This window comes from Aedes albopictus, chromosome 3 (assembly GCF_035046485.1).
Source record: "Aedes albopictus strain Foshan chromosome 3, AalbF5, whole genome shotgun sequence".
NCBI classification, from domain to species: domain Eukaryota; kingdom Metazoa; phylum Arthropoda; class Insecta; order Diptera; family Culicidae; genus Aedes; species Aedes albopictus.
The window spans coordinates 218,062,327-218,088,426 of NC_085138.1; the positions used below are offsets into that span (position 1 = coordinate 218,062,327).

At 46.9% G+C, this 26,100-nt stretch overlaps 1 protein-coding gene across 1 annotated transcript in view; it reads left to right on the top strand.

Annotated features, from left to right (window-relative positions):
• The window catches only part of LOC109406256 (chromatin-remodeling ATPase INO80), a 142,582-nt gene that overhangs the window by 71,738 nt on the left and 44,744 nt on the right, over window positions 1–26,100 (top strand). The window contains exon 9 of the mRNA XM_019679318.3: window positions 24,113–24,271. Within this exon, the coding sequence (XP_019534863.3) occupies window positions 24,113–24,271 (159 nt within the window). The remainder of the gene's footprint in view (window positions 1–24,112; window positions 24,272–26,100) is intronic.

The following is a 26,100-nucleotide window of genomic DNA, read 5'->3' on the forward strand; positions in this document are numbered from 1 at the left end:
TTCCTGGAGGAATTTCTGGAAGAATTCCTGGAGGAATTTCTGGAAGAATTCCTGGAGGAATTTCTGGAAGAATTCCTGGAGGAATTTCTGGAAGAATTCCTGGAGGAATTTCTGGAAGAATTCCTTGAGAAATTCCTGGAAGAATTTCTGGAGGAATTCCTGGAAGAATTCCTGGAGGAATTCCTGGAAGAATTCCTGGAGGAATTCCTGGAAGAATTCCTGGAGGAATTCCTGGAAGAATTCCTGGAGGAAATCCTGAAAGAATTCCTGGAGGAATTCCTGGAAGAATTCCTGGAGGAATTCCTGGAAGAATTCCTGGAGGAATTCCTGGAAGAATTCCTGGAGGTATTCCTGGAAGAATTCCTGGAAGAATTCCTGGAAGAATTCCTTGAGGAATTCCTGGAAGAATTCTTGGAGGAATTCCTGGAAGAATTCCTGGAGAAATTCCTGGAAGAATTCCTGGAGAAATTCCTGGAAGAATTCCTGGAGAAATTCCTGGAAGAATTCCTGGAGAAATTCCTGGAAGAATTCCTGGAGAAATTCCTGGAAGAATTCCTGGAGAAATTCCTGGAAGAATTCCTGGAGAAATTCCTGGAAGAATTCCTGGAGAAATTCCTGGAAGAATTCCTGGAGAAATTCCTGGAAGAATTCCTGGAGAAATTCCTGGAAGAATTCCTGGAGAAATTCCTGGAAGAATTCCTGGAGAAATTCCTGGAAGAATTCCTGGAGAAATTCCTGGAAGAATTCCTGGAGGAATTCCTGGAACAATTCCTGGAGGAATTCCTGGAAGAATTCCTGGAGAAATTCCTGGAGAAATTCCTGGAAGAATTCCTGGAGAAATTCCTGGAAGAATTCCTGAAGGAATCCCCGGAGGAATTCCCGGAGGAATTCCTGGAGGAATCCCCGGAGGAATCCCCGGAGGAATTCCTGGAGGAATCCCCGGAGGAATTCCTGGAGGAATCCCCGGAGGAATTCCTGGAGGAATCCCCGGAGGAATTCCAGGAGGAATCCCCAGAGGAATTCCTGGAGGAATCCCCGGAGGAATTCCTGGAGGAATCCCCGGAGGAATTCCTGGAGGAATCCCCGGAGGAATTCCTGGAGGAATCCCCGGAGGAATTCCTGGAGGAATCCCCGGAGGAATTCCTGGAGGAATCCCCGGAGGAATTCCTGGAGGAATCCCGGAGGAATTCCTGGAGGAATCCCCGGAGGAATTCCTGGAGGAATCCCCGGAGGAATTCCTGGAGGAATCCCCGGAGGAATTCCTGGAGGAATCCCCGGAGGAATTCCTGGAGGAATCCCCGGAGGAATTCCTGGAGGAATCCCCGGAGGAATTCCTGGAGGAATCCCCGGAGGAATTCCTGGAGGAATCCCCGGAGGAATTCCTGGAGGAATCCCCGGAGGAATTCCTGGAGGAATCCCCGGAGGAATTCCTGGAGGAATCCCCGGAGGAATTCCTGGAGGAATCCCCGGAGGAATTCCTGGAGGAATCCCCGGAGGAATTCCTGGAGGAATCCCCGGAGGAATTCCTGGAGGAATCCCCGGAGGAATTCCTGGAGGAATCCCCGGAGGAATTCCTGGAGGAATCCCCGGAGGAATTCCTGGAGGAATCCCCGGAGGAATTCCTGGAGGAATCCCCGGAGGAATTCCAGGAGGAATCTCCGGAGGAATTCCAGGAGGAATCCCCAGAGAAATTCCTGGAGGAATCCCCGGAAGAATTCCTGGAGGAATCCCCGGAGGAATTCCTGGAGGAATCCCCGGAGGAATTCGTGGAGGAATCCCCGGAGGAATTCGTGGAGGAATCCCCGGAGGAATTCCTGGAGGAATCCCCGGAGGAATTCCTGGAGGAATCCCCGAAGGAATTCCTGGAGGAATCCCCGGAGAAATTCCTGGAGGAATCCCCGGAGGAATTCCTGGAGGAATTCCTGGAGAAATTCCTGGAAGAATTCCTGGAGAAATTACTGGAAGAATTCCTAGAGAAATTCCTGGAGAAATTCCTGGAAGAATTCCTGGAGAAATTCCTGGAGGAATCCCCGGAGGAATTCCTGGAGGAATTCCTGGAGGAATCCCCGGAGGAATTCCTGGAGGAATCCCCGGAGGAATTCCTGGAGTAATCCCCGGAGGAATTTCTGGAGGAATCCCCGGAGGAATTTCTGGAGGAATCCCCGGAGGAATTCCTGGATGAATCCCCGGAAGAATTCCTGGATGAATCCCCGGAGGAATTCCTGGAGGAATTCCTGGAGGAATCCCCGGAGGAATTCCTGGAAGAATCTCCGATGCAATTTTCGGTGGAATCTCCGAAGGGATCCCTGGAAGAATTTCTGAAGGCATCCCCGAAGGAATTTCTGAAGGAATCCCCGGAAGAAGTCCTGGAGGAATCCTAGAAGGTTTCCATGGATGAATCTCTGGAAGAAACCCCAGGAGGAATCTCCGATAGAATTCCTGAAGGAATCTCCGAAGAAATTCACGGATGAATCTCCGAAGGAATTCCTGGAGGAATCCTTGAAAAAATTCCTGAAGGAATCCCCGGAAGAATCCCAGGAGGAATCTTAGAAGGATTTCATGGATGAATCCTCGGGGAATTCGTGGAGGAATCCCCGGATGAATCACCGATGAAATTCCTGGAGGAATCTTCTAAGGAATTCCCGGATGAATCACCGAAGGAATTCCTGGAGGAATTTCTGTAGGTGTCGCCAGATAAATTTCTGAAGGAATCCGGGGTCATTCAAATATTACGTAACGCAAAATTTGACCATTTTAGACCCCCTCCCTCCCCCACGTAACAACTTTTGTATGGGAAATTTTGAAATTTTGTATGAAGCGTAACACAAAGCTAGACCCCCTCCCTCCCCCTATAGCGTTACGTAATATTTGAACGAACCCTCCTCGGAGGAATTCCCGGAAGAACCCCTGGAGGAATTGTAGAAGGATTTTAAGGATGAATCCCCGGAGGAATTCCTGGAGTTATATCTGCCCAAATTGCTGGAGAAATCACCGAAGGAAGTTCTGGAGGAATCCTGGACGGAATTCCTGGAGGAACTCCTGAGGAATCCGTGGAGGAAGCTCCGGTGGATTTTCCGAATACCCGAAGCAATTCCTTTTCGAAATCACATTTTCCAGCAGCGCGATATTTTCAAAAACAAATCGTGTCCGGTTGCAGCAAACAGCCAGTTGGCCCGCTCAGAATATCACCGGTCAAATAGAGCTGGAGCGCTTCGAATTGCTGGTCAATCTTCCTGTTTGCTGTGGTCCAGATCAGTAGATTCATGCCTGCTCCTGGGAGGGGAGTTCACTTGTTCTTGCCGATTGTCCCGGTTCCATTCCAAGTCAGTCAGATTGGTAAACAAAGAGTTTCGTCGATTTTTTTTTCTTTTTTCTCTCTCAAGATCGACTGTCAAAATTACTTTGGTAAAAATGCACTTTTTTCCTTGACCTCATTTCTTGCGATCTGAGTACTAAGCTTTAACAATGATCACTCTAATGACGAAATTGTCACGGCATTCAGAGATCTATTATATCGATTTTCTATGGAATTGCTGATACATTACATCTTTCAAATGCGATTTAAAATCTCAGCTGTAGGTAATCTTCGCATCTACATTTGCGCCACCTTGTGCGTCAATTTTGAAGCAAAGTATGTGTGTATAAATATGTTAGTATCAGAAGGCCAGCTCCAGAAGCACGTTATCCTCCATTTGGGACATTTGTGCCATCGCCATACATATAAGCCAATTTCATCATTTACCTGAGGGAGAATGGGACAAGGGATTAGGAAAAGGAAAGGTGATGAAATAGGAAGGGGTGCCCTAGAAGAGAGAATGAACGCGCCCAGGACATCCTGTCTACCATAATTCCAATGCATTGATATAGGTCGTGCCGGGGGCCTGGCGTCAGTCGATATATGTATTTACACCACACGAGGAGGGTTGCGCAATAAAGAGTTCTACAACAAGTTCAGTAATCGAAGTTGAGTGATTTTCCTAAAAATATTACATGATGTCAGAAGTGCCACGAATGCCTATAACCGTAGTGTTGTGCTTCCGAAGATTGAGAATATAATAAAGTGATTAAAGCGGAGGAGAATTTACGTGCGTTGCGGTCGAAAATGGCGTCTGAATTCGACATGCGTTTGCCACAGCCTCTCGACACAGCAAATCTCGCAAAGGAATGGCCCCGCTGGAAGCGGGCGTTCGACATTTATTTGAAAGCGAACAACAAAATTGGAGACAGTGATGATAATAAGATTACTACGTTTTTGTGGTTGATTGGACCGCGGGTGGAGATTTACAATTCTTTGTACCCGAATGATGAAAGCGTGGAGAACATGTTCGGACGTGATGCGAAGTATGCACTTCAAACGGAATCGCTCAAGTAATTTTCGTTCAGTGCATTTTTTCTGTGACTGGAATGATCAAGAAATTTAACACAGCAAGCCCAATTTGATTTGACATTTCGTTCCAGCTCCGTACTAGGATCCGGAATAAAGTGACGCTTTATTATTTTTTGAGCGATTCCTTGCCTGAATTTTCCACGCATAGAGATAACCCAAGAAATTTCTTGCGGTCTCCGTACTACCCATGAGCCGGCGGCTGCTGCTGATGATGGGCCTGATGGCAAGGCCTCCCTGCTTGCATAGATAACCACCGGGATCTTTGAGCGACTACTTCAGTGGCAGTGAGGGACAGCGGCTCTAAGGGGGGCCTTATAGCAGTGATGTATTCGTTTTTAATCAAAGAGGTCGAAAATACGAAGGGCGAGAAGCGGACTGGTTAGATCACTAACCCAAGCGGCGAGGGTGGAATCCCCTCAAGTGTCAGAGTACGGTACAACGAGGGTCGGTTCAGCGATCGAAGACACGCAGATGAGTGGAGCGGAACTCACGCGTGCGCTGACTCGTAATAGAGATGGACTTCCGAAGCTGCTGGTGGTCGCCGAACAGCTCGACGAGCTGATCGGATACACGAGCGGGCGGAACAATATCAGCAAATACCTTAAAAAAGGTCTGCTGAGGCTCCGCGATTCGGTGGCCCAGGTGCAAACGAACCGCCCCTCTACAGAGAGGGCGAATAGGGTGCAGCCAGGTGGGGCTGCAAATAGAGCGAAAATCTCGCCCCAAGCCAAAAGACCGAGATCAGTCGACGAGGAGCGGCCGGTGAGTGGTAAACGCCCGCCTAGTGCGAGCAACCCCAAGCCGGTCGCTAAACGAGCTCGGGGCAAAAAACTGAAACCCCGAGTCGAGGCTGTTAAAAGTAGCGATGACCAACTGGTCCAAGGGAAGGAAAACCCTTGGATTACGGTTGGAAAGAAAAAGCGAAAGGAGAAGGTTTTGAGTAAAACCAAAGCAAAGCCTGCGCAAGCGCCAGAAGGGCGACGCACTGGTCCTCAAAACAAAGGAAAATAGCTACGCAGATGTGCTGCGGGCTATGCGTGGCGAGAATCGTCTCGGAGCTAGGCGCAGATGTCAAAAGCATCCGGAGCACTAGAACAAGAGAGATGATGCTAGTGCTCAAGAAGGATGCCATCAATAAGGGCTCCTTCGGCACTAGCACAGAAAGTGCTAGGAGAGAAGGTACAGGTGAGGGCTCTGCCGCCGGAGGCGACTCTCCAGTGTAAGAACCTGGGTGAGATCGCCACCGCGGAGGAGCTCTCTGCTGTCCTTAAGCAGCAGTGTAATGTGAGCAGTGTAATGTGGACGCGCCAAGCGCATCGATCCACATCAGGCGGGGCCCAACAGGCACGCAGATCGCGACGATTAAGCTTCTAATTTGGGTGGCGAAAAAAGCGGCTGCAAAGGGCATGATAGAAGTCGGCTGGTCGGAGTATCCGCTCAGCATCTGTGAGCCGCCGGATACTGTGCTTCAGGTGCTTCGAGCGAGGCCACAAGTCGTGGGTATACAAAGGCCCCGACAAGAGTAAACTCTGTAGAAGGTGCGGAGTAGAAGGCCACTTCGCCAGAGAGTGCAAATCTGCACCAAAGTGTCTGATTTGCACGGGGAACAAAAGCCACGTGACGGGTGGGCTTAAGTGCCCAAGCATGAGAGGACAGAACGGCCGAAAATGAACTTGAATCACTGTGAAGCCGCGTAGCAGCTGTTGTGGCCAAGGCGATAGCAGTCGGCAAGATCAAGGTAGCTTGGTCAATGTGCCCGCTCTGCATATACGAGCCGCCAGTGGCGTGCTTCAAGTGCTTTGAGAAGGACATAAGTCCTTGGCATGCAAAGGCTCTGATCGGAGTAAACTCTGCAGGAAGTGCGGAGTAGAAGCACCGACGAACCGACGTGACAGCTAGAACAAATAAATTTAAATTTGTTGTCCGCGACGCCATGATGAAAAATAGCCGAACACTATCGCCACCTCTATAACGGCTCGCGATGATTTGATAGCTCGACACTGTACCCCCGTGTGTTCATATAGGAAACGGTTCGCGTCTGCGCTGATTTGACAGAAGCGATCGCTCGCTTCAGTGGTCGACCGTTAAATTTATGGGGGGGGACACTTTTGAATCGCCACTGTCACGTCGGTTCGTCGGTGGTAGAAGGCCATTTCGTCAGGGAGTGCAACTCGGCACCAAAATGCTTGATTTTATTGTTACATAATTTTAACAAATTATGATAGAAGCTAGTTATATTAATGCTAAGATTCATATCTTGTTCTGTTTTAATTTCGGTCTGATTATAACACAATAAGTTATTTTCTTGATCACGCCAGTGTACTTTTTGTCACAATTTTAAAATTCCCATTTTGGGGCGATCAGGTGGCATTGTTCGGCGGAAAAAAACGAAAAGTAATGCGTGTTTGGGGCAGTTGCGATGGGGATCCCGGTCGCGTTGCATTGTTCGAAGGAAAAGTGAAAAGTGACGCATGTTTGGGGCAGTTGCGATGGGGATCTCGATTGGGTGGCATTGTTCGGTGGAAAAAAAGCAAAAAGTAACGCGTGGTTGGGGCAGTTGCGATGGGGATTTCGGTCGCGTTGCATTGTTCGAAGGAAAAAGTGAAAAGTGACGTGTGTTTGGGACATTTGCGATGGGGATCTCGATCGGGTAGCATTATTCGGCGGAAAAAACGAAAAGTGACGCGTGTTTGGGGCAGGTGCACATTGTCGTTCCTCGTGAAGTGATGAAAATGGATGCACACTTGGTATCCAACAGTATTGCAGAAAATTGAAGGAGTCAAGGAGTGGTTGCGGTCATTCCGATTTTTTTCTTTACATCTTTGAAGGAGTTGGGGTAATTTCGCCAATGCGTTTTCATGAGAACTCCTGGAGTCTGGTAATATCTGCAAATTAATCTTGTAGTTCTGGCGCAGACCTAATATTGGAGCGATAAAAATGTTAGAAGAAAGTAATTACAGCTCACAACAATCATTGAACAAATTAAAAATAATTGGCCAAATTACCTCAACGGCCGTCGATCACAAATTACACATGGGACTATTCTTAGTAAAATACATAATACTAATATATATTCTGCTATTCTGCTATTCTGCTATTATCAACGCATCCCCTGGCTTTCGCCCATCTGCGTTGTCTTTTCACTAGGCAATACGTCTACCAATTGATGTTTATGGGCTTGCCGGACCAAGTCATGTAGCTAAGCCAAACACCCCACCTACAACTGTTAGGTAGGCACCATTGTCCCGCCCACTGGTCTTTTACAGCTAGTTGTAGGTGCATGTGTGCGTGTAAGTATTGGTGTATGTGTGTTAGTGTTGGTGTATTGTAGGCGCCAACTCGTTCTAATCCACTCTGATTGCTAACACCCTATTGAACCATTACCCTTAAATCTGGCAATCTATGAAATAGAATGAGTTAAGCGCCTGTACATAATAGTCAATTAGGGCCGATTTCTTCACCTCGGCTTAGCTAGTAAGCCAGGCTTACCCATATAGTTAAACCTGGTTTAACGCTTAAGCCAGGGTGAAGAAATCGCCCCTTAATCAAACAAGGAATATTAGTATTAAAGCGAAGATACAATGAAGCAACGCCCCGAACCTCGAGAGCACAAACCCCAAGAACCAAATGACAGGCTGCGCGAACAGTCGATCGACTGGCCACCACCAGTGAATAACCAATCGAGCAAACCCTCCAGCACAAGCCGCCACCAGCTCTCCCGACCTGCGCCCAACAAATCCGAGGCACAGTCCAGCCATAGCTTCACCCTAAAACCAAAATGTAGACTGCAGAGCACAATACTTCCCAAGTAACAAGACAAATAAGTAATCCCACAAATAAGACAAACACTACCCCGCTCGTACAACCGAAACCGATCTAGGGTAGAGAAGGGTCTCTTTCCACTCCAACCCAGACTCAACTGCACCCACAGGGTAGCGTACCCCACACACACTGCACTCATGCATCCATCACGGTTGCTTCTATCTGCATGACCTCACCCAACCCGTAACGCAGATTTTAAATCCCTCTCTTGCATTACAAAGCAGTTGAAGAAATCGTCACCAACACAACCGCCAACAATGAGCACTCAATGATGTCGGCCTTATCAAAGACGACCCCCTCAGTCCCAAACCCAATTATCCCACACTACCCAAGTAACCACCCTGCTGAAGCCGTATGCACCGCACGCACAAAGCACACACACACCGACACGCACCACCCCACACAAACCACCAAGGCCGAACAAAAGCGGAAAGCGATGCCACCACTGCTGAATCACGACTTTTTCAGTATAATTCAGCAATCGTAGATCCATTCCCCGACCCTACTCAGTCCTAATGGTCCATGTCCTGTCAATATATGCGCCTCATACATGCGACCCCTACACCCTAACAGTATCGTCACTTGGGTATCCCTGGGTTTTTGACATGATGGTCAGGGATCACAGCCATCAAAACGTTCCACACTTTATCAGGGCTTACGACCTGTAGACATGATGATTTCTCAATAGTTTCAAGCTCTTTCGGACCTTCCGCTATGGGAGACCATCATGGCTAGCGGTGTTAAAATACATAATACTAATATACAGGGGATGGCCAAAATGTTTGGGATAGGCAACTTTTTTTCTCTCACAAAAAAGTTCAACGTGCTATAACTTTTATATAGAGCGCATCAAAAAATCTCAAATTTTGACTGTTTGTCAACCTATTATATGTGCATCATTGGTACAAATTTGAGCTCGATTGATAAATCTTTCGCAAAGTTAGAACCGTTCGGGTAAAACACTTTTTTTCAGACAACTCATTTTTGAGCTGTCATATCTCGGAAACCAGAGAACCGAATTGAATGAAATTTTGAACGTACACTAACAATATGTAAATGCTTCACAAACTATTAAAACATAGGTACTTTTTATACATTGAAAAAAGTTATCATGGATTGACACTTTTTGGATTTTTCTCGAAAAAATGTAATTTTTTCACATCAATGTCAATAAATTTTAGTATTGATATCCAAAGATTTTCCACTTCTGTTCTCAAATTATCTCTAATCAGATATATTAGAGCCTATTCAGATTGAAGGAAGAACACATTTAATAATTTTTGTGTGGTATTGTAAATTTGACTTATTTTCCTCTATATAGGTAAAAATTTCAACCCGGTATAACTTAATTCGCCATGAGAAAATATAACATTTCATAACGTCTTATTTAGCATCAATATATTGTTGATAAACGTTAAAAAATTCATTCAATTCGGTTCACTGGTTTCCGAGATATGACAGTTCAAAAATGAGTTGTCTAAAAAATAGTGTTTTACCCGAACGGTTCTAACTTCGCGAAATATTAATCAATCGAGCCCAAATTTGTACCAATGATGCACATATAATAGGTTGACAAACAGTCAAAATTTGAGATTTTTTGATGCACTATATGAAAAGTTACAGCATGTTGATTTTTTTTTGTGGGAGAAAAAAAGTTGCCTATCCCAAACATTTTGGCCATCCTCTGTATATCAGACATAATATGCCATGTCACTGTAATTTCCCACATGACTTGATCAGCCAAAGCAAAATCAACAAATTGACCATTGTAAGGTGCTACGGCCAACCTTACCGTAATCGGTCGGCCGAGGACCGACCCATCGAGAGTCCGACAGCACACTAATTGTCATACCAATAAGTGATTGGGAGACAGTGCCCGAAGCTCTTGACTATAGATAGTAGAGTAAACATAGATCCGTGATGATGAATCCGTTGTATCCAAACGAACTGTCAAAATCTGTATCCAAACGTCACGATTTGGACAGCATCAATGGAGCGCATGACGTCATATTCAAACGTCGCACTTTTGAAAATTACTACTTATACGCTTGAAACATTTTCGTCAGCGGTGTCCGCGGATCTATGTTTACTCTACTATCTATACTCTTGACTATTAAAAATAATTTCCTCTCCCGCTTTAACACACATGTGCACAACAGTGTATGTGTTAGATGTTCATCTACCGTCTTACCCCGCTGGTTCGAAACGTTTTAATACGACACTTTTTAATTCGTACCCCGCTTATTAGACACATGTCGAATTAAAAACTGTTAAAATGTCACAGCGATGTACACTGTAAATGCAAAACAGTATGATATTGCGCTTATACTCACCCCCGGCCGCAGCAGCTCCTCTTGCAGCCGCTAATTTCGGAAGCTCTGAGTTGGTGCTGTTCAACACCCAAACCGCCTGGAGACCAACCGGAATGAACTGTGGATGCCAACAATCGTAGAAAGAACGAGATTTTCATTCGCGCCACCGCAATATTTGTTGAAATTATGTTCCATAACAAATCCGGAAATCAAAACAAAAACAAATATAGAGTTGCCAAATTTCAATGAGCATGGTGCTGTAGGGTGACCAGTTTGTAGAATTTAAAGTTTACCCCGGTTATTCGACAACAGTCGGTGTCGTATTAGCGGGGTTTGGATTGTGAAAAGAAGATAACCATGTGCGACTGTGGAATCGAGTTCAGTTCTAGGCCTGCTGGCGACGGAGATAGTCGAGTGACTCCGTAGCTTGAAGGAATAGAAGCGCCCGTCTAGCGAATTGGGAGTCGTGAGTTCGAGTCTCACCGGAGTACGTGGATTTCTTTTCATAATTCAAATCTCAATTTTTTCATCGAACACATGTTCTGTTGTGCACATGGATGCCAAATCATTTTCAATAGTACTCTTTTTTAGACAACTCATTTTTGAACTGTCATATCTCGGAAACCAGTGAACCGAATTGAATGAATTTTTCAACGTTTATCAACAATATGTTGATACCTGCTACGATGTTATAAAATGTAATATTTTCTCACGACGAATAAAGTTATACCGGTTTAATATTTTCACCCATATAGAGGAAAATTAGTCAAATTTACAACGCCCCGCAAAAAATATTTAATGTGTTCTTCCTTTAATCCAAATAGGCTCTAATATATCTTATTAAAGATATTTTGAGATCAGAAGTAGAAATCATTGGATATTAAAATTAAAATCTGTGCTGGTAGTTCATCGATTGGTTTTCGGCGGGAAATAATTAAAAACTTATTTGCCAGACTGTCCAGTCCAGGCCAGTAAAATCGACCGAAACGTCCGGACAGTCTGGCAAATAAGTTTTTAATTATTTCCCGCCGAAAACCAATCGATGAACTACCAGCACATCAAATCGCGGCGATTAAAACAATAATAACATTAAAACTAAAATCTAATGACATTGATATAAAAAATATAGATTTTTTCGAGAAAGATCCAAAAAGTGTCAAGGCATCACAACTTTTTTCAACGTTCAACAAATACAGTCATGACCCGCTGGTTGGGGGTTCAATAGTTGGGTGGCTTTTTAGTTGGGGCTCCGTTAGTTGAGCTGTCAGCCAACTAAAAAGCACCTGGATGTCATAATTCAATGCAAACTGAAAATGACAACCAAAATGTAATTCCGAGGTGCGAGCTAATGAGTTTTTGGTTTCTCAAACTTTACTAATAATCGAGAATTTTTATTTCATATTTCTTTAAAAAAAATAACAATATGTACAATTAATTCGAAACAAATGCAAAACATCGGCAATGGTCTAATGGCTACCGCTTCTGATTCATATGCAAAAGGTTCTGGATTCAATCCCTGGCTCGTCCCCTTCCTCCTACTTTGTATCTTTCTATCTAATTTCTCTCTCTTTCTCCTACATATACATCTCATGTATATTCGTAGGTTCGTAGCAGGGGACCCGCATGCGGCAAGATGGGCAAGATAGATCCTACTGCTCATCTATTGCGAGTGTGTTAGTGTGACTGGCAGCGCAACCAGAAGCCTGGTCGAATCCTGCTTGGAAATCGGTTTGTTTTGTCGATGGGGATGGCCCGCGAAATCGCATAAGGCTATCTGACGTTTAATCACCTTTCTCTTTTTTGGCTCCCGAGGAGGATAGGTTTGTTTTCTTAGGGTAACGTTTCCCTATGAAAACATTAAACAAAAAAATGCTATCTTCTGCTGCTGCTTGAGAGAGAAGGGTGCTGAACGCCAGATTGCCTTATTTTGTTGTTTGGGAAGGCCCGCTCGATGCATGTTAGGTGGGCGTAGTTTGTTCAAGTTTGACGTACCTGCACCCTCCCGGGTTCGTAGCGATCGCTAGAACCAGACACGGATTAGAAAAAAAAAGTTTCCCTTCCTTCCAACTTTCATCACAGCACAGTGTCAATTTATCATATAACGCCTACAAGCTATGCAACCAGCGAGCAGTGCCGCTTCACAGTAATCTTCACATAATCTATCACTTTACGCCTGGCATCCATGGACCAATGCATGAACATTGTGCCAAAAATAGAACATTTTCCACCAACACTCCGACATCCGCATGAGCTTGTGCAGGTACAGAGGATTCAACGGCCTGTTGGCAACAAGCGATTGCAATCATCACTTCCCTCCCCTTCCCCATATTGACCTGCAACCTGACGCAGCAGTCGCCATTGTCTCCTAAAATACATGACCACCAACGCCTTACCTTACCGGTCAGGCTAAGGCCGGGGTGGCCTCTGCTGTACATAGTAGCCGCCTCCATTCCACTCGGTCCATGGCTGTTTGTCTCCAGTTCCGCACTCTGCGTAGGGCCCGCAGATCGTCCTCCACTTGGTCGACCCATCTAGCTCGCTGCGCTCCACGTCTTCTTGTACCGGTCGGATGACTCTCGAGAACCATTTTAGTCGGGTTGCTATCCGACATCCTGATGACGTGACCCGCCCACCGTAGCCTCCCGATTTTCGCGGTATGGACGATGGTTGGTTCTCTCAGCAGCTGATGCAGCTCGTGGTTCATTCGCCTTCTCCAAGTCCCGTCTTCCATCTGCACTCCGCTGTAGATGGTACGCAACACCTTCCGTTCGAAAAATCCAAGGGCGCGTTGGTCCTCTGCACGTAGGGTCCATGTTTCGTGCTCATAGAGGACGACCGGTCTAATCAGCGTTTTGTAGATGGTTAACTTCGTGTTACGGCGAACTTTATTCAATCGTAGAGTTCTGTGGAGTCCAAAGTAAGAACGATTTCCTGCCACAATGCGCCTCTGAACTTCTCTGCTGGTGTCGTTGTCGGCGGTCACCAGTGAGCCCAAGTACACGAATTCTTCAACCGCCTCGATTTCATCACCGTCGATATGAATTCGGGGTGGCGGGCGCGGTGATTCCTCCCTGGAGCCCTTTGCCATCATGTACTTTGTCTTCGACACATTAATGACTAATCCGATTCGCCTGGCTTCACTCTTTAGTCGGATGTACGTTTCCGCCATCGTCTCAAATTTACGAGCAATAATATCAATATCATCCGCGAAACCAAGCAGCTGAACGGACTTCGTGAAAATCGTCCCACTCGTGTTTATCCCCGCTCTTCGTATTACACCCTCCAAAGCAATGTTGAACAGCAAGCACGAAAGACCATCTTACTTGCCGTAACCCTCTGCGAGATTCGAAAGGACTCGAGAGTGTCCCTGATACTCGAACTACGCACATCACTCGATCCATCGTCGCCTTGATCAACCGTATCAGTTTATCCGGGAATCCGTACTCGTGCATAATCTGCCATAGCTGTTCTCGATCGATTGTATCATACGCCGATTTGAAATCGATGAACAAGTGATGTGTGGGCACGTTGTATTCGCGGCATTTCTGCAACACCTGGCGGATGACGAACATCTGATCCGTTGTAGCGCGTTCACCCATAAATCCAGCCTGATATTGCCCCACGAACTCTCTTGCAATCGGTGATAGACGGTGGCATAAAATTTGAGAGAGTATCTTGTAGGCAGCGCTCAGTAGTGTGATCGCGCGGTAGTTCCCGCAATCCAACTTGTCGCCCTTTTTGTAGATGGGACACACGATACCTTCCATCCATTCCTCCGGTAATACTTCCTCCTCCCAAATCTTTTTTTTTCCTTCTAAACCATAGGGGGATAAATCTGCTCATCAGACACCCTAACAGGAAGGTTAGGGTAGTGTGGGGTTAAGGCCGTCTTCTACAATGCCGGTAGAAGCCAGGACTACTCTCTCCTCGACCCACTAAAACACATTCCTATGGTCGCCAAACCCTACGTCTCTCCGGAACCACCAAGAAGGTATTTCTTCAGAGAGGGGCTAGTGCATATCGCACCCTCAAGGTTAGCTGCCGTAGCCTAGCAGCAACGAACATCGATGACTCGCTCTGGAGAGTCCATCACGGTAGCGTGCTGGCGTTTAGCCAGTTTCCTGAGTGGTCCTCGCCACTCCCTTTGTCCTCGGAAGGCGGGCAGGGTCTACCCCGCCCGCGCCCTACTGCTGAGCGGACATCAAGAACTGATGCCCACATGCAACCCGATCTGACCTGCCCGCAAAGGAAGGGTATTACTACCCTTCAGGCCCTATCAGATGCATCCGTAGGTTGCAGACAGCAGGGTCTCACCTACCCCGACCCTTGCCGGGGACCCCTTTCCAACCGCGGGCTCAGATCCAACCCAGTAGACTGACGCCACGACAGCGCCGCTACCGGGATTTCCTCTCCGCGGCCACTTAATCGCTGTAAGGGTCGATCTCGACCGCAGGGCACCGGTATGACCTACGAAGCCGACTTCGAACCCCTGGACTACCTCTTGTACTGCATCTGGACTAGTCATTCTCCGAGTCCACGCGCCACCTCCTCTGTAGCTCCCAGACGATGTGGGTGATAGCCGTTGAAACGGCATTCCAGCTAATCTCATCCCTACACATTCTCTGGACCAAGTTGTCCGGAGTTGTGTCCTCCCCGCATGTGGCAAGCATGCGGTCACGCATTGTGCGAAAATGCGGGCACACGAACAAAACGTGTTCCGCCGTTTCCTCTAAACCATTGCACACTGGGCATTCGGGAGAATCCGCATGCCCGAAACGGTGTAGATACTGTCGGAAGCAACCATGACCTGTAAGGGCCTGTGTCAGGTGGAATGAAACTTCCCCATGGCGCCTATTAATCCAACTATCTACCCTCGGTATCAACCTATGGGCCCATCTTCCTTTGGTGGAACTGTCCCACGCGCGCTGCCATTTGACCATAAAGGCCATCCTGACAGTCTTGCGTATGCCTCTTGTGCCGCGCATTTCGAAGCACTCCATGTCCTCACTGATAAGAATGCTGATAGGCACCATACCAGTAATGACACAGAGAGCGTCGTGTGACACGGTACGGTACGCGCTTGCAACCCTCAGACACATAAACCAGTAAGTACTTTCCAGCTTCCGTCGGTAGCATTCAGTACTTAGCGCGGTACCCCACGCCGGGCCGCCATACTTAAGTATGGACGTAGCAACACTAGTCAGAAGCTTGCGCTTACTGGCGTACACCGCTGAGCTACTGGACATCAAACGGGGCAGTGCCGCAATAGCTGTGGAGGCTCTTTTACAGGCATAATCGACGTGGCTACCGAAGGTAAGCTTATCGTCGATCATCACGCCCAAGTGCTTGACAGAGCGCTTCGACAGGATAGTGCACTCTCCTACACTGATCTCCGTCTGCTGCGCCGACTGCATGTTGTTAACAACCGTCACCTCTGTCTTGTGGTGAGCCAGCTCCAGTTTTCTGGACCGCATCCACGCCTCCACAAACTTGATCGAGTGGTCGGTAGTCAACTGCACCTCCTCGATCGTTTCACCGTAGACTTCGAGCGTAATATCGTCGGCAAATCCAACAATCACCACTCCCACTGGGTACTCTAACCTCAACACCTCGTCGTACATGACATTCCATAACACCGGACCCAGGATGGAACCTTGCGGGACTCCTGAGGTTATGTGAAAGCACTTCCGACCCACCTCCGTGTCGTAAACTAGTACGCGATTCTGGAAGTAGCTTCCGAGAATCTTGTACAAGTACTCCGGTATCCCCAGACGCAAGAGCACATCGGCAATAGCAGCCCAACTGGCGCTATTAAATGCATTCCTTACATCCAGAGTCACTACCCCGCAGAAGCGAATTCCCCTCCTCTTAGGCTCGAGTGCTTTCTCGGCGGTTTTTGTAACCGACAAGATAGCGTCTACGGTGGACCTCCCCTTCCGGAAGCCATACTGGTTGCTCGAGAGACCATTTACGCCCTCAGTGAACTTCAACATTCTATTGAGGATGATCTTCTCGAGCACCTTCCCCGCCGTGTCAATCAAGCATATTGGTCTATATGCCGACGGGTCTCCGGGTGGTTTCCCCGCCTTTGGCAATAGTACCAGGCTCTGCCTCTTCCAAGCTTCTGGGAAAACTCCCTCGTCCAGGCATTTCTGCATAGCAGACCTGAACATCTCGGGAGCTTCTGCAATAGCTACTTTTAAGGCCAGGTTCGGAACTCCGTCCGGACCTGGGGCCTTACCTACGCTAAGGGACTTAGCTATCCCCGCAAGTTCCACATCGGTGACCCTTTCCTCATCGCCAGCCCCAGTCCCCGGCTGTCCTACGAAAAGAGGCCAAGGACTAGGATCATGACGCGGAAAAAGTCCTCCAATGATCCCCTCCAACATCTCTGGAGATTGCTCTGTAGGAGCCATCACACCTCTCGTCTTGGCCATAACGATCCTGTAGGCGTCACCCCACGGGTTCGTATTGGCACTCTGACAGAGACCCTCAAAGCAGGCCTTTTTGCTTGCTCTTATCTCGGTCTTGAGCGCGGCTTTTGCAGCGGCGAACACCACCCGCCGTTCGTTTCGCTCTTCCTCTGATCGTGCTCGCTGCATCCGCCGCCTAGCCCGTAGGCAGGCGCGGCGCAGGTCCGCAATCACGTCGGTCCACCAGTAAGCCGGTGGCCTCCCATTTCTAGGGTGGACTCGCCTAGGCATGGTCGCATCACACGCACGTGAGAGCACCGCTACCAGCTCGTCGCCGTCTAAACCGATTAAGTTTCGCTCACGGCGGAGCGCTTCCCTAAATACCTCTTCGTCGAAGTATGATGTCTTCCACCTACGAGGGCTTGGCCTTGGCCTAGCCGCCTCTTCTTCTATCCGCTGTCTGCTGTTGTTGTAGTCGATACTGTAGCGAACCGCCAGGTGGTCGCTGTGAGTGTAGCCATCATCTACTCTCCAGTTCGAACTACTTGTTAAGCCAGAACTACAAAAGGTCACGTCAATAATTGACTCCGCTCCGTTTCGACTATAGGTACTCTTGGTACCGACGTTAGCCAAGTCGACATCTAAGTTGGCCAGTGTTTCTAGCAGGATCTGACCCCGCTGGTTCGTGAAACGGCTTCCCCATTCCACAGCCCAGGCATTAAAGTCACCCGCTATTACCACCGGCCTTCGCCCTGTTAGCACGGTCGTTAAGCGGTCCAGCATTTGCGTGAACCGCTCGATCGGCCACCGCGGAGGTGCATAACAGCTACAGAAGAAGACCCCGTTTACTTTGGCGACCACGAAGCCCTCGTAGGTAGTAGACACCAACTCCTGCACGGGGTATTTACCCGTCGTCCATATCGCCGCCATTTTTCTGGTCCCATCCGAGGCCCAGTTGCCGTTGCCGGCGGGTACTCGGTATGGGTCCGAAATGATGGCGATATCCGTCTCCCACTCAGAAACCGCCTGACAAAGCAGTTGCTGAGCCGCATCACAGTGGTTCAGGTTCAGCTGCGTTACCTGCACTGTGATTTGTTGTTCACTGCGGCTTTCTTAAAGGCCGGGCACCCTGGACCACCCATCGTATGTCTGTTTTTCGAGGTTTTCCCGGTACAGATCATGCAGATGGGCGGACTCGTGCAGCTTTGGGCCTTATGACCTTCAGCGCCGCATCGCCTACACAGTTTGCGCCTGTCGGGGCCTTTGCAGTCCCACGACTTGTGTCCTGGTTCCAGACACCTGAAGCAAACCTCTGGTGGCTCGTGGAATGTCAGGTGACACACACCAGCCCACCTTTATACTTCCTACTTTAACGGACTTTTCAACATCCGCCACAGGTAGCTGAACCAATGCTACCTGTGTCCCTGCTGGCCCTCTCCGTAGCTTGACGGCTGCGGCGGCCACCTGCACATCGCACTGTTGCCGCAGTGCCGTGACGAGCTCTTCCACTTCGGTGATCTCGTCAATGTCTTTGACCTTCAGAGTCGCCTCATGTGTCAGAGCCCTCACCTGCACACCCTCACCAAGGACCTCTTCTGCCAGCCTCTTGTAGGCGGCGCCCTTGTGCTCCTTCTGGCGCTTCAGCTCCAGGATCATCTCACCCGTACGAGTACGTCTAATACTGCGTACGTCGGCTCCAAGACCCTCAAGCTTGGCGTCGCTTCGCATCGTCTTCAAGACGATAGCGTCGCCTTTCTCGCGCCTGGCACCCGCCTTCCTACGCCTTGGCTTGGCGTCCTGCACTTCTGCCTGCGGATTCACCTTCTTCTTCCTCTTCCGCTCTACCTTTGTCCAAGGAGGGTCGTCTCCTTGGATCGCCCTGCTCTGTGGCTGCTGAGGGCCCACCATTGGTAACAACCCCTTGTTCCCATCATTCCGGGACGGGCCGGCCTTTTCAGGCCCACCCTTCCCAGCTTTCCGGGAACCCTGGCTGGGGTCCGACTTTCCGGCATTACCACCGGCTTTCGGGGTTATTATGCGCCTGGCCTTGCGGGCGCCGCCAGACAGCTCCTCACCTGACGGCTGCCTCGCCCGCTTCTGCGAATGCTTGTCACGTTTGTCACGAGCATTCGCTTCCACACTCTTCGGACTACCCGCGAAGGAGAAGGCCTCAGTTTGTGTAAACTTAGACGCTTCCTCCTTTGCGGGTTCCGCCGCTGCCGCAGCCAGCAACGCGACCGCGTGCTCCTGCTTGGCCTCATCGACTGACGCTCTAAGCCGAAGCAAGGCCGTTTTCAGGTCCTTGCTTATATTCGACTTAGTTGTCGCAAAGTCGATAATTTTGCCAAGCTGCTGCTCAGCTACCTCTAATGCGGGCCGTAATTTTCCTGCTACTTGGCTGATGGCCCTCAGCAACCATGCTCCGTCCATAACCTCCGCCGGCTGGCTTGCCGTGGAGTGGACAGGAGCTCCCACGCTTGAGCTGCGTAAGCAGCTTCCAGCACCTGACTCCTCGCTTCTCCTTGTTGGAGACCGCATCAACCCGCTTCTTGCGAAGGGGTTGATCGCACCACTACTAACTGCTACACTTGTTTTTGAAATTGGTTTGTTACTCATATTTTATTCCCACGAGTCGCACGAGAAAGAATGTCCACCACGCCAGTGCTCTGCATTAACGCGGTAAGGGACAGCTTATTGTGGGGGGTGCCCAGGTGCCCCACAGGCTCCGTTAAAGATCGAGCATCTTTTTCACCCCCTCGATCACTCATTCCTCGGCACGGGTCGCTTGACACCTTGAATTGGGGTTAGTAGTCCTATTCTTAGCCGGCAACTACGCGGCTGACTCGCAAGCGGGGGGGTGCGTCAGGCCCCAGGACATCCGTCCCTGCTGCCCCATCCTCCCAAATCTTGGTAATGACCCAGTGTAGTGCTCTCACCAGTGCTTCTCCACCGTATTTTAGAACCTCGCTTGGTAGTTGATCTGCTCCAGCGGCTTTGTTGTTTTTCAACCGGCCAACCTCCTCCTCAATCTCTTGAAGGTCAGGGGCCGAAAGTCTTTCGTCCTGTGCACATACTCCAAGATCTGTTACCACGCCACCTTCGGTACTTGCAACGTCGCCATTGAGGTTCTCATCGTAATGCTGCCGCCACCTCTCGACCACCTCACGCTCGCTCGTGAGAATATTCCCGTGATTATCTCGGCACATGTCGGCTTGTGGCACAAAGCCTCTGCGCGAGCGGTTCAGCTTCTCGTAGAACTTTCGTGTGTCCTTAGCGCGGTACAGCTCTTCCATCGCTTCGCGATCTCGTTCTTCCTGCTGGCGCTTCTTCATCCGGAAGACTGAGTTCTGCCTGTTCCGCGCCTGTTTGTAACGTGCCTCATTCGCTCTCGTACGGTGTTGCTGCATTCTTCTCGTTTTTCAACTGTTCACATTCGCCGTCGTACCAGTTGTTTCTGTGATTCGGAGTCGCGGAGCCTAGTGCTGTAGCCAAGGTACTACCTATGGCGGATCGGATGTCCCTCCAGCCATCTTCAAGTGTAGCTGCGCCAAGCTGCTCTTCCGTTGGTAGGGCCACTGCTAACTGCTGCGCGTAGTCTTGAGCCTCTTCTACGTTACGAAGTTGCTCGATGTTGAGTCGCGGCGTTCGACTTCGACGCGTGGTGATAACTGTCGAAAGTTTTAAGCGCATGCATACAGCGACTAAGTAGTGATCCGAATCTATATTCGCACTGCGGTATGTGCGGACGTTGGTTATATCTGAGAAGAATTTACCGTCGATTAGAACGTGGTCGATTTGGTTTTCTGTTTGATGGTCGGGTGATCTCCAGGTGGCTTTGTGGATATCTTTGCGGGGGAAGAAGGTGCTTCGGACTACCATACCACGGGAGGCTGCAAAGTTTACGCATCGCTGGCCGTTATCATTCGATACGGCGTACAGGCTGTTTCGCCCGATTACCGGTCGGTACATTTCCTCCCTTCCTACCCTTCATGTCGCCGACAACGATTTTCACGTCACGCGGCGAGCAGCCATCGTATGTTTGCTCTAACTGCGCGTAGAACGCTTCTTTCTCGTCATCAGGTCTCCCTTCGTGTGGGCAGTGGACGTTGATGATGCTGTAGTTGAAGAAACGGCCCTTAACTCTCAACATGCACATCCTTGCGTTGATCGACTGCCACCCGATCACACGTTGTCGCATCTTGCCCAACACTATAAATCCTGTTCCCAGTTCGTTGGTGGTGCCACAGCTTTGGTAGAAGGTAGCCGCTCGATGCCCGCTTTTCCACACTTTCTGTCCAGTCCAACAAAGTTCCTGCAACGCCACGATGTCGAAGTTGCGCGGATGTAGTTCGTCGTAGATTATCCTGTCACATCCTGCGAAACCTAGTGACTTGCAATTCCATGTTCCAAGTTTCCAATCGTAGTCCTTATTTTCTCCTATGTTATTCGCAATGGGGATTTTTACGGGTGGCTTATTGGGCCTACGCCAACACTCCTGTCTCGCCGGAGGGCCATCGTGCCAGTTCTGTTTAACGTCCCAACCATCACTGGGACGACCGCGCTGATGGGGCTACCACCTTGGATCTAGCTGGGCGTGGTGCAGCGTTTCTTACTCAGCCGCTGGATGCCAGAACAGACGCTGTTTGAGCCGCACCTCCTTGGTGAACAGACACTCGGATCGTACCTCCTCAATCTAGCTGAAGTCAGAAGGACAACAGTGCCCATGCTGCACTACCAGCTAAGCACACAACTCTTAGCTGGCGGTCTTTGTCATCGCTTGACCCGTGGAAGCATGAGGTAGGAACTTGTGAGGACCAGAGCTATATTGGACGCTCTCCTTATCGACTCACCGTTTTGCAGCCCATGACCACCAACGCTCACTCACTGAAGATGCTTGTTAGTCCCAAGCAGTTAATTGGTCTGATTCTAACATGCATCCCATCACTTTTTTTTCAAATTATTGCTGTATATTTTGCTACTTCTTTTCAAAGCATATTTTAAAGGGAATTTACGTGAACAATAACAACCATCTTTTGAATAATTATGTGTTTTAGTAATTGTAATTGTAATCTTATAAGCGTACGATACCCTGTGGTTACATTTGTGTACCTTTTGTCAGGTCAAGGAAAGACAACTGTTTGGAAAATTACTTTTTGCCATTAAGTTGTGAAAAATAGGACATTTCAATTGGCTGAAGTATGTTGCAATAGCCTACTTTTCACCGCTGATACAAGTGTGCCGAAAAGTACTACTTTTCGGCACTCTTAAGAGTGCTGAAAAGTAGAACTTTTCGGCACCTTTGGCCTAACGTACTTTTCACTTGCTGCCGCGCCTCCCGTAGATTCAGCTACTACCTCTACAATCTACATCCACTGATCTGCTGAATTCCGGATCGAGACGATTTCAATCTCGATTCAAATTGCAAACCAGGCTCTTGCTGAATCGACTTTTTCTTACGCTTCCACACAACTGTTTGACGCCGGGAGCTCGAACATTGTTGACAACTACACGCAGAAAAATAAATTGTAAACACAATTAAATTCTAGTTCAAATCAACCGATTTTTCAGTTTACTATAGCGACAAACTGATTTCTAGTTTAAACTGAACTGTTCTATTTTTTGATAATACAAATATTTTCATTTGTCGAAATTTTTAACAGTTTGTTAAAACAAACAGAGATATGGTATTTTCAACATGAAATAATGGATTGATTCAAACGAATGCACTTTTGCCACTAACAAACCCGGAATGTGATTGTGTTGGTGACGGCCGCAACTGCAGCAGCTCGGAAATCTATTTTTAGACCGTCGGTAAGCGGATGGGGAGAAGAACGACTAAAAAACACAAAAAAGGCGAAACCGATCAACTTTTTGTGGATACTGTCGTGAGTACCTGCGCGTTATCCATCACGGCCAAAGCTGCACTTGGAAGTTGGCGTGATGGATTTGCTGCACCTTCTTCGTTGTGGCGATGTTGGGGTAAGCATTTTAGAGATGTGTGAGTGCTTTCGGACCATGTTTATGGTTTTAATTTTGTTGAAACAAATGAATTTTTTGACATTATATGAAATGATGGTAATCGGTTGTTTTTATCGATAAACTCTAAATGAAAACAATTAAATATAACTTTGGAATAAGTAAATTCTCAGTTTGAAAATCAACCATGCGTTTTATTGTTTTAAACAAGCGCCATTTTTCTGCGTGTACTAAATACATCCCAGCCTACCTGATCGAACAAAAACCTACGCTGGCAAGCATGGATGCTCGCACGTGGTTCCTTCTGATGTGCAGCTAGAAAAGGTCATATTGAATGGGTATTTTTCGTAATGGCAAAAAATTTTGTATGCAACTCGTTGCAAAACTCGATTTTTTCAGCACTCGTCGTATTTATCCAAGTCGGCAAGCCTCGTTGGATAAATGTACGACTCGTGCTGAAAAAATCATCATTTTGCAACTTATTGCGATTATTCTAATCGCTATATATTTTTTCCATTTTAACAATATTAAGTTAAGTCTAACGTTTTTGAATGCTCGTTATGTAAGTCATAAACGCTCAAAATTGTATTGCATTGGGTTCATTTTGCCTGTCTCGATCGTTTTGTCTATCCCCTACATGAACTGAATGAGGTTGATGTTCGTTCTTCGAGATTTAATGCTATCTGAAATAATGGTACAGTTATACTTAACCACATCCTGGAAAAGCAGAGTATCACCAGGCAGCATATACCATATCTGCGCAGTATTTTTAATCGATCATCGAAGCTGTGGTTTGTAAAAAAGTAAAACCATAGCTTATTTGGCTCAACATGTTTTAATCAAAAACAATCAATTTTGCTGAGGTTTTTTTCTCACTTGTAAAGCGCTAGTTTGTATTGGAGCAGCTGCTGAGCTAAAATAAACGATAAACCACAAATAGAGTTTACGTACCGTGCGAAATGGATTAATATTATACCTAATGTACATTTTGTTTTTCAATTCTGGTGCATACCCTACCCTACATGCTTTACATGTACTCTTTATCATTCATACTGCGTTAGTTAGTTAGTATTGATAAAATACTCTTTACGCGATGAATGAAATAATAATATTTTAGTACACCATTTGCAAACCATCCTATCTATCAGGTTCAATCCAACTAAAGACTCTGTGTAATCTTAATTTTCCTTGTTTCTTTCCAGGTTATTTTTTACGACTCCGATTGGAACCCGACTGTCGATCAACAAGCTATGGACCGCGCTCATCGCCTGGGTCAAACGAAACAGGTTACCGTTTATCGTTTAATCTGCAAAGGCACAATCGAAGAAAGAATTTTGCAGCGCGCACGTGAAAAGAGTGAGGTAATTAATTATTCCGATTAGCCGTGAATGAGTCACAATTTGCGGCCAAATTTGTCACATTTGAATCTGTATTTTGATTTCCCTAAAATCTGTATCATCCGCATGAGCATTTTTGTCCAAAATCTGTATGAAATTTGTATAATTTTACTGAAATCTGTATACAATTATGTAATCTTTTTGGGAAATCTGTATAATCTATATTATATCTATAACATTCCCCAAAAATCTGTAATATTTGTATATAAAATTCGGTATAGGGTATGTGTTCCATCATTAATCTCACGCTCCCATATTCATCCTATTCGAAAACAAGCGATTACGGCACCGATTGATTCCGTTCTTTTTGTTTTCATGGGTGCTGACTTCTAACAAAAAATACAAAAATAAGAAACAAAACAAACAGCGCCTTTGTTTTTCGTAGGATGAAAATAAGAGTCACATGCTTAAGAAGGGAACCAATACCCTACTTAGCAGCGAGAAAATGTGTATGATTACAGATAAATCTGTATATGTGGCATTCCTGTTTCGCCTCATCGCTTCACTCTAATGCTTTTCGATTTGAAACCTTCATAAGGAGGAGTGCTTTTTCCTTTTACATACCATATATTTCGAAAAATGTATATCTTGTTCAACCATATATTTAGAATTGAACAAAATTATAGCTTTGAATATTTTGTTCACATTGTGTAAGGCAAGAATATTTGCAATATCAGAAAAAAAATTCGTTCATAACGTTAAATGTCGAAGCAAGCTCTATTTTTTGGAAATTGTTTCAGCGACACTACGTCAAAAACTAAAAGAATACGAGATATTTGAATGTTAGTCCATTGCTTGTTTAATATTTTGGTGTAACATGAATGTTAAACTTTTCAAACACACAATGCCTGTTTCTTCTGCCAACATTTCCTCATACTAAAATAAACATTTAGAGAATTTTATTTATTTATTTTTACTGGAAATTAACTGAAAGGCAAAATCAGTAGTTGGTCTGTTAACAAAATCTATTAAGCAGAAAATGTGTTGGTAGTATGACTAAACATCGTCGATGTAGGTAGGTGATATTTGATTGATGATGATTCAGTTTGCTAGAAAAGCTACTACAATCTTTCCCTTCATACTATGTGCTTGTACAGGAACAATCATTCGATAAATTAAAAGCTATTGTTCAAGACATTGTGCTCTTCATTATCATTACGCTTCCATTGAAGGCTTTTGTGGCATTAAAAGAAGGTGCTTGGCAAGAACGATGTGCAGCCCTAAAGGATACAAAGAAACAGCTTGCAGGCACTGCCATGAAGCGTAAAATAAAAGACAGACGCTAATCGTTTGCTCCACTCCGTCCAATGCGCGTGACAATCTTTTCGGCTTTCAGGCGATAACTAGTTTGTAATCAATGCATTGTGATTGAATTTTATGGGAAATTCTACTGATTTCGATCCGGTGGCGGCATTGTAAAAACATAAATAGACCGATCATCGGTAGGCACGCACCACAAAAAGAGCCGCGGGCACGTTTTAGATAAAAAGTCTAGAATCTTGAGAGTTTACTTGATGAACAAGGGACCGTGTCGTGCGCCACAAAAGGGTGAACACGTTTTGTCTGTCGCAGCACGTGCACGTGTTTATAGAATTAGGCGCCCATCGTTAGCGACCGGAAGAAGGATGGAGGGAAACTGATTAAAGACAATTGGTGGATGTATCCATTTATCGGTTAGATAGATCGCTTTTACTGAAAAAGCGAGTCATTATGCACGAGAAGTGGATACCTGATCGTTGTTCTTTATCTATATACAATATCCGATTGGCTCTCAAAAGAAACAATACAGTTTA